The 8,943-nt window shown below is 56.1% G+C and overlaps 1 protein-coding gene across 1 annotated transcript in view; it reads right to left on the bottom strand.

Annotated features, from left to right (window-relative positions):
- The window catches only part of ACACB (acetyl-CoA carboxylase beta), a 125,725-nt gene that overhangs the window by 7,696 nt on the left and 109,086 nt on the right, over positions 1-8,943 (bottom strand). The window contains exons 31-37 of the mRNA XM_045296685.1: positions 8,762-8,859; positions 7,888-8,008; positions 5,437-5,547; positions 4,194-4,337; positions 3,328-3,448; positions 678-774; positions 84-180 (exon numbers count right to left, since the gene is read on the bottom strand). Of these exons, the coding sequence (XP_045152620.1) occupies positions 84-180; positions 678-774; positions 3,328-3,448; positions 4,194-4,337; positions 5,437-5,547; positions 7,888-8,008; positions 8,762-8,859 (789 nt within the window). The remainder of the gene's footprint in view (positions 1-83; positions 181-677; positions 775-3,327; positions 3,449-4,193; positions 4,338-5,436; positions 5,548-7,887; positions 8,009-8,761; positions 8,860-8,943) is intronic.

Genomic DNA, 8,943 nt, shown 5'->3' with positions numbered 1-8,943 from the left:
GTGTGGGTGCTCTGCTCGCCCACTAGTGAACTGGAAGGACCTTGCCAGGGCAGCACATGCCCAGCAGGGCGCCCAGTCCTCACCTTGGCCTCGGAATCCAGGTTGGCAGGGTCTGCAGGGACGGCTACCTCCACAGTCCTCGTCTCCACAGCAATCACCCCGACAGGGATGCCCCCCAGCCTGGAAGGCATAGCACTATATTGGTACTAAGTGTGGTGGTGGTACTAGACAAGTGTAGTATTGTAGTTTTGGTATTAAGTGTGGCATCATTACTAAGCAAATCATTGGTACTGAGTGTGGCATTAATACTAAGCAGAGCATTGATACTAAGTGTGGTATTGGTACTAAGCACTGCATTGATACTAAGTGTGGTACTGGTACTATACACAGCATTGGTACTAAGTGTGGTATTGGTACTAAGCGTGGCATTGGTACTACGCAGAACATTGGTACTAAGTGTGGTATTGGTACTAAGCGTGGCATTGGTACTATGCAGAACATTGGTACTAAGTGTGGTATTGGTACTAAGTTAAGGCCACAGACAAGAAATCCACCATTGAGGTAAACAGTCCTCTAATCGGTTCTGTGTTCAGAAAATCCTGAGCCCAGAGAGAAAGGGCCCTGCTGGGGATAGGGGAGGGGACTCGGTGTGTGCCCCCCACGCCCTACCCCACTACCTTGCTCGCCCTGTCACGACGGTCTGGGCCCAGGGCGCCATGATCTCCCGGAAGCTGTCCTGGTCGAAGAAGCCACTCTGCCAGGTGCCCTTCTGAGCTGTGGGCAGGGGAGAGAGGTCAGCTGCAGAGCCAGGCAATTATGGGCAGCTGGACCGTAACCTGACAGCCAGGCACTTCACCCACTCAGACAGTCACCCCCTCAGAGTCTACTGCATCAGGAACTCGGTTCAAGGGAACACCCACCCACCCACCTCCTCTGAGACCCTCAGCTCAGTCCTTGGTGAGGAGAACTGGCTAGGGGCTGCCCCCCTGCCCCGAGAAACCCATGCCTACCCTGCAGCTTACCGACCACTTCATCAGTGTGATGGGCTGAACACTGCTCTCCCCAAACGGGTTGGCATCCTACCCTGCACACATGAATATGGGGCCCTGGGGGCTCGGCGGTGGGAACGCTCCATTGTTGGACACCCCCCAACCCCCCAGTCAGAGTGGCTCCACTGGTTCTATAAAGATTACGGCCACAGAAACCCACAGGGACAGTTCTATCCTCTTTCAATCACTCACAGCCATAGAGCCTACAGCGATCCTACAGGACAGAGTGGAACGGCCAGTGCGTTTCCAAGACTGTCGTAAATCTTTTCAGGGCTAGAAAGGTTCATCTTTCTCCCAAGGAGGCTGGTGCTTTTGAACCTTGGACCCTGTGGCCAGCAGCCTACCTCATGACCCACTCTGGGGCGCCCACACCATCCTACCTGGGCATTATCAGTCAGAATCAAAGGGGCGGGGTATCCTGTGAGTGTGTGGAAATGGGGGCTTCTTGGTGATGTGGATGTGGTCACCCCAATGTACAGGGTGGGCCCTAAACTTCTGTGATTAAAAAAAAAATGTAAGCGAGGCCCAGATGGGCACATCCTGGGGCGGATATGCCAAGGGGGTATCACCAGGACTGGGCACGGCTGTGACACCGACTGGGACTTTGGTCCCTAGAACCGTGAGGAAACTGCCTGCCCTTCCCAGCTGCCAGGGGCGGCGCTTGTGTCCCTGCAGCACCAGGACAACTGGGAAGAGAGCAATTCCAAGAGCTCATCAAGACGCAGGCGACGGGGCCGAGTGGCAGGTGGCTCAAGAGGAGGAGGAACAGGCAGGTGTTGTGTCTGGAGTCACAAATGTGGGAGGCTGCGTACCTGGCCCAGGTAAGCTACCTGCCTGGGGGCACCCCTCAGTGCTCAGAGATGAGGGGCCATCAGTGCTCACAGATGGGGGCACCCACAGTGCTCGCAGATGGGGGACTTCATGTTCACAGATGGGGGCTCTGAGAGAAATGGCAAGGGAGAAACCAGATGCCAGGCTTCTCTGGTGGGGCGTCTTCTGGCTTCTGAGGAGGTCACTCAGCACGGGGTCATAGCTCCTGACCCACAGCTGTCCGAGCAGGCTGAGTCCTCCAGGAGCAGCAATGGGAAATTCTAAGCAGGAGGCCATGGGGGCCGCAGCTTAGCTTTGCTGTACTGTTGCTCAGAATGCAATCATACAGCTCCAGGAGTGACGCTGCCATCAGAGAGGGAGCACGTGGGCATGCGCATGAGTGTGTGCACCTGGTATACATATGTGCATATACACGTGTGTGTACCTGGTATACATATGTGCATATACACATGTATATGAATCTGGTGTATTTATGTGCATGTGCATGCAAATATGCCTTGGTATATTTATGTGCGTGCCTGTGTGTACACCTGGTGTATTTATGTGCATGTGTGTGTATACTTGCTGTATTTATGTGCATGTGTGTGTGCACCTGGTATATCCGTGTGCATATGTGTGTGAGCACTTGGTGTATTTATGTGCATTTGTGTGTGTGCACCTGGTGTATTTGTGTGCATGTGCACACAAATGTGCACTTAGTGTATTTATGAGCAGGTACATGTGTGTGTGCACTTAGGTGTGTACATATGTGTGCCTTGTGTGTGCATGCATGTGTGCACAAACATTTATATTGTGTGCAGATGTGTGTTCATATGTATACATGTATATGGGGCAGATGTGCATATGCATGCATATGTATATACATGTGTCCCTCTGCATGTTCCTTATGTGTGCATGTGTGTGCTTATGTATATCTGCTCCTTGGATGTGCACATGCACCTGTATGCAAGGTGTGTGCAAGTGTACCACATCGATATGTACGTGCATGTGTACACCTGTGTATACACATGTGCACTTGTGAATGTGTGTATCTGTGTATGTGTGCACATGCATGTGGAAAAGGCCAAGCTGCTTATCCTAGGAAACTTACCGTTTCCTTTCCAGCAAGGTTTAGCCAAACGAGAGAAGAGGACCAAGAGAGGGCAATCTGCTCTCTGAACCTCAGAAGCAGTGAATTTGCCATTTGCCACGGGGCACTCTGGGGCGGCCATTCCCTCTGCTGCACCTCATCTCTGTCTACCAGCTCAAGAAGCCAGAGGGTTCACACCTTTGTGGTCCGTAGGCCAGAAAACGTAAAGCAAAATCTGCAGCCGTCTCTTGCATTTGCTATCAGGGTGCTGCTCTGGGACAATTGATCAAATACTAATGTGTCTCCCCAGTGCTCCTCATCCCAGGTCCAGGAAAGAAACCCTGAGGTCTCGGACAGACAGAACACTTTATAACTTACTTGGGTGAGGTCTTCCTGCAAGCATCCACCGGGGGTCATAAGGAGCTCTGGAAGGGTGGAATTCAATTTCTCTGTCAATGGGGTCAGTGGGCGTGATAATAGGGACTGGGCTCTTATTATCCTAAAAAAGAAAACAGATCCCCACCTCAGTCTCCAGTGGTTATCAATGACCCCTGTGATGTGTCCTACAGTGGTTCTTCCTCTGGCTATGATTGTGCCAGGCTAGGCAGCAATACCCCCTCCTCCAGAGCTGCAAAGCTATGACTTTGGTGGGGGAAAAAAAATCTCAGAGAAGGATTAACCTTAGGACAGAGCAGAAGTGGCGCCATAGGATTTCTGAGCCTGTCGATCTGTGCAGAAGCCGACGGCGACACCTTCCGCCCACAGAGAGTGCTTCTGAACTGCCAACCTTTGGGTTAACTAACGGCTTAATGCTTAACCCACCATGCATTCCAAAACCCCAAAACTCACAGCCATTAAGTCCGTTCTGACCCCCTGAGACCCTAAAGGACCATGTAGGATTGTCCCAGTAGGTTTCCAGGGCTGTCGGTCTCCATTGGAACAGACAGCCTCATCTTTCTCCCACGGAGCAGCTGGTCGGCACACCCACTATGCCACCAGGGCTCCTTGCAGATGCCATGGTGCCCCCAAAAGGACACGGACAGCCCAGCCAGGACAGGCCTGGACACCGAGAGGAGAGGAGGGTGGAGTAAAGTCCAGGCACCCTCATAGCGCCTCCATAGGGCTTCCAACCTCCCGTGGCCCCCATCCCACCCAGGAGGCAAGGGGGCCCTTGGAGCAGAGGCACGGGTCTGGGCCTGGAGATGGGTGTCTCTGGGCCGTCCGTTGTAGGGGAGCTCGGTCACCTTGGGCATATAGGACAGCCACTCCAGGATGGTGTGCACCCCCTCAAAGTCGTCGGGCACGGTGATGTGGGAGACCCCGTTGTAATGCATGATCTGCACGCCACCCAGCTGGTTGTTGGATGTGTACACCTCTCTTCCCAGCACCTGCGTGAACACACCACGGTCAGCACAGCCCGCCCTGCAGCGTCCCTGCAGCCCACGGCCCGCCCACCGTCTGGCTCGGTGGTCCTCCACCTTGGCCACACGTCGGAGCGCCCCTGGGTGCTTCCACTCGCCCTGGCAGGGAGCTTGCTGTGAGCAGCCAGGGCTCCCGGAAACATGTGAGGAGAGGCAGAGTCTCAGGCCGCAGCCCGGAGCCCACTGGAAGTGGGGTCCAAGGACCCCAGGCTCCACAATCCCTCCACAGGGAGCACTGGCCAGCTCACACTCTAGCCCTTAGCTCCCCCTGGCCAGGCTATTGGGAAAGACCTCACTCTTCTCTGCGCGCCCCCAACGGCCAGTGGCCACTTTGGGCGGGGGGACACAGGAGTTTCATAAAGACGCTGTGCTGCCTCAGATGGGAAGGTCCGCTCTCACTGCACCAGGGACGCGATCATGGTCCTTCTCGCCATCATCCTAAGTGACACATCACGGCCCTGGGCTCTCTGCCTGTGGCTGCTGTGAGCCCGTGTGAAAGGACGTTCTTCACCGAAGGACAGGATGAGGGTGGCATTACCACCTGACTCTCGTAGAGCTGTGAGCCCAGTCGCACCCTCTGCCGCCGTGGGGCATCTTTACGATGACCTTACTAGAGAGTGTGCCCTTGTCCTTCCTCGGATGGGGTCTACGTGCTGGTGCCCCTGTACAGCTCTGCCCCGCAAGTCATCCAACAAGCCCGACCTCGGACTTCCTGACTGCGCGTCAGTACAAGAGACATGCTGGGTGTCTGTGGGGCATTGGGGCTTCAGGCTCTGTAATGGACCAGCCCACGTGAGGCGTTTCCTCAAAGTCTCCGAGTTCCTGCGACGCCCCAGGAGGGAACCCGCCCGAGTGAGGGGTGGGGGACAGGGAGCTGAGCGGCTGGGAGAAGCTGGGCTTTGGGGGCATCATTCGCTGCCAGCTCTTTGGGACCAGTCTGGAATGAATTCTTCTACAAGAAGCGATAACCACGCCCGCTATGGGGGTGGCAGGGGAGTGAGGGGGGCGGGCGCTATGGGAAAGCAAGCAATCCCGCCCCCCCTCCACCAGGCTCCCCGCCAATCACCTTATTGAGAGCCCCTGCTCCCGTCAGGATGATGTGGGAGTTCTCGACCTGGATCACGCGCTGACCCAGCCGCACCAGGTAGGCCCCGATGCCCAGAGACCGGCAGGTCACCTGTGGAGATAGGCAGGACCCTTGAAGCACGAGGGTACCCCAGCCCCTAGAGCATAGAGAACCCAGGAGCCCACTGGGCCCAAGTGGAGGGGACGTTTTAGCCACTGGCGACCTGTCTGGGGGCCAAACGGCAGAGACAAAAGCCTGTCCTTTTAGAACTCGGCGTCCTATCCCAAAAGGAGGCGGCTGGCGGTGAATGAGTAGATGCTTTAGGGCAATCCAGGGGCCTTGGAGGTCCCGGCCTGCTTCGGGCCACTCCGGCAGAGCCGCTCGGAGCTCTGCCCATCACAAACCAACACAGCCTCTTGCACAAGTCCAGGGGTTCATATGAGGAGGGGCCCCTTCCGTGTGGAGCTCACGTTCCGTGTGTTCCGCTAAAGCCCAGTACCAGGGTTGCAGGAGACACGCTGAGCCGGAAACGGGGTCAGGGGTACACAGGCCTGCTCTGTGTTTCTCTTTCCATTTCTTGGGGGGCTTACACCATTTCAAAGTAAAAGGTTCTATGTTAGGGGGAGAGAGGAGAGCATGGAGGAGACGGGCCTGAACAAGGCACCCCTCGTGGTTTTCATTTCTCCACCTTGCAAACAGAAGCTCTCATGTCACACGTCAAACGTAGGCTTGAATGATGGTTGACCATTCACTCATTCGAACGCGCGGCCACCCGGTCCGTGCTGACTCACTGCGGCCCCACAGGACAGAGTGGAGCTGTGCCTGTGGGTGTCTGGGGCCGTCAGTCTTTACAGGGTCTCTCTCCCATCGAGTGACTGCTGCATCAAATGGTTGGCCTGGGGGTTAGCGGCACAATGGATACAGCCCACGGACCTACCAGGGGTCCCTGAGCTACCATTAAAGAGTACTATTCCCCCGACATGTGCCTAGTGGTTACAAGCTGGGCTGCTAATCTCAAGGTTAGCGCTTCGAAGCCACCAGCCGCTCTGAGGGAGGAAGATGAGGCTTTCCACTCCTGTTGAGAGTTACAGTCTCGGAAACTCACAGGGGCAATTTCGCCCTGTCCTACAGGGTTGCTATGAGTCAGAATTGACTGGATGGCAGGGTTTTTTTTAATTTCTGTGGTTGTTACATAATCTCCTTGAGGCTAGGAAGAGTGAAGGGGTGGAGTCTCGCCTGTCAATCAGGACACAGCCTGATGATGCCTCCTGGTGGGCGTGGCCTTCTCATGAGGGTTCTGGGACCTCCCTGCCTCCACCCTGGAGGTGGGACACACACTCTCTCTGCTTCCCATTGCTGTTGAGAGGCCACACTCAGAGAGCTTGGAGGAGCCACGTGGAGACCCACTTCGACCGCCACTGGATCCACAGGACTTTCCGCCCACAGGCCTGTAATCGTCCTGCATTCGGCATCATTGCGTGTGTTGCATGAGTCTGAAGAGGAATTCATGGGCTCATATCCGACTTATGGGCTTGATCTGGACTGGGCTGAGATGTTTTCTTGACAGATAACTGCTCTTTGATAGGAAGCTCTTTCTTACCTAGATATGAGTGTCCCTGGATTTGTTTATCTAGTCAACCTGGCCTAACACAATTCCCAAGACTGCTGTTGCTGCTACTATGAGCACTGGCCTGCCATTGAGTCGATCCCAGCTCCTTGTGACCCGACATGAGTTTCTGAAGCTGCAGACCTCTAAGGGAGCAGGCTGCCTGACCTTTCCACCACTGACCCAGCAGTCCGAGTCTCACACTTACCGGGCACCGCCTCCAGAGCGCTTTGCTGGGGATAACAACCAAGCTCAAACGCCCTGGCATCGAGCCGGTTCCAACCTGCAGCAGCTCCACGGAAACCGTTTGGAGGGAGGCCACAAACGGGGGTGTCTCCTTGTCTTACAGCAGTTCAAGTCAGACAGAATTCTTCTCAACACCCAGTGCTTTGACCACAGGGAGAGGTCAGAGCTGGCGTCGAACAAACCAACTCCACACCCTGCCCTCAGGGCCATTCCAACTCTGGACAGGGCAGAACTGCCCCCATGGGCTTCCAGGATCATAGCTCTTGGTGGGAGTAGAAAGAAAGCCCCGTCTTTCTTCCTCGGAGCAGCTGGTGGGTTTGAACTGCCGGCCTTGCAGATCGCAGCCCAATACACACCCACTACACCACCATTAGAACTGCCCCTGAACCAGGCGACAATGCCCTTTAAGGAGAACTGCTGATCACGTTGGGCCGTGCCGTGGGCATGTGAACAGGGCTGGGGGACAAAGACGGCCTTGGGGCAGTACTTGCTGAAGCTGGGCAATGGGCATGGGGTGGGGCGGCTCCTCAGGACCTCTCTCTGCTTGGGGGACCATCTCAAAGTTCCCATGAAGAAAACCACAGGAAGCGGAAGCTCACCAAGCTGATGGTGATGATCTCATCGTAGGCCCGGGAGGACTCCCCGGCGATCATGCCTGAGCCGCTCAGATTCTCCACGCCCAGGCCGCTGTCCTTCCCGATGATGTCTGTGACCATGTACCTGCGAGAGCCAAACCCGGGGAGAATGCGGCTCCAGCTCGGACACTCCGAGGCTGCCGGGCTTCTCCGGGGCTTGTGGCTGGAGGGAGTGGTAGGGGAGGGGGGTGGGAAGAGAAGCGACCCCCAAGACCGCCTTTGACATTTTGAAAAGAGCAAGAACAGAACTGGCGGTCTTGTCCCACCAAACCGGCGGTGCCTGACTGCTGGGAGGCTGAGTCAGCAAAATGCCACCTCCACCACCCCACGCGTGTCCGAGAGCAGCGTGCCAGGGCATCCGGCCTGCGAGGGGCCCGCGTGGTTGCCAATGAACCAATGGGCCCATGGGCACTCGACGGCGCCCTGCGGAACCTCATCATACTCTGGGCTGGAAGAGTACTCTGGATTGGACAAAGACCCCAAACCAAACTGACGGCCATTGAGTCGATGCTGATTCACCGTGAGCCTACGGGACAGGGCAGAACGGTCCCTGTGGGTTTCCGAGACTGTCGTTCTTTACGGGAGTCAAGAGCCTCACCTTCCTCCGACAAGGCCCCTGGTGGTTTCACACTGCTGACCTTGAGCTTAGTGACCAGCCTAATGCGTAACCACGACGCCGAGGCGCTCACAGTACAGTGGCTGCAGCCATGGACCCAAGTCCACCAGCGATCAGGAATACGGTGCAGGGCCCGGCAATGATCTAGCGATTGTGTATGGGGACACCGGGGGTGGAGGCCAACACGAGCCAACGCAACAGCAGCAGCGACACGCGGCTCACCTGGACTCCCCTCCTTCTTCAATGTGCTTGCAGTGGACGGCGTTCAGGGCGCTGATGCGCGTGTAGTCTTGAGGCGTCAGGTACAGGTATCTAAATCCCTTCAAAATGTACACTTCGGTGAGGCTGTGAGCAGGTTCAGCTCCCTGCCCACTGCCCGTTCCCACTCACAGCCACCCTCTGGG

This window comes from Echinops telfairi, unplaced genomic scaffold, assembly GCF_000313985.2.
Source record: "Echinops telfairi isolate 266 unplaced genomic scaffold, ASM31398v2 ScPeMD7_7412;HRSCAF=8450, whole genome shotgun sequence".
Taxonomy (NCBI): domain Eukaryota; kingdom Metazoa; phylum Chordata; class Mammalia; order Afrosoricida; family Tenrecidae; genus Echinops; species Echinops telfairi.
This window is presented reverse-complemented; position numbering and strand designations above follow the sequence as displayed.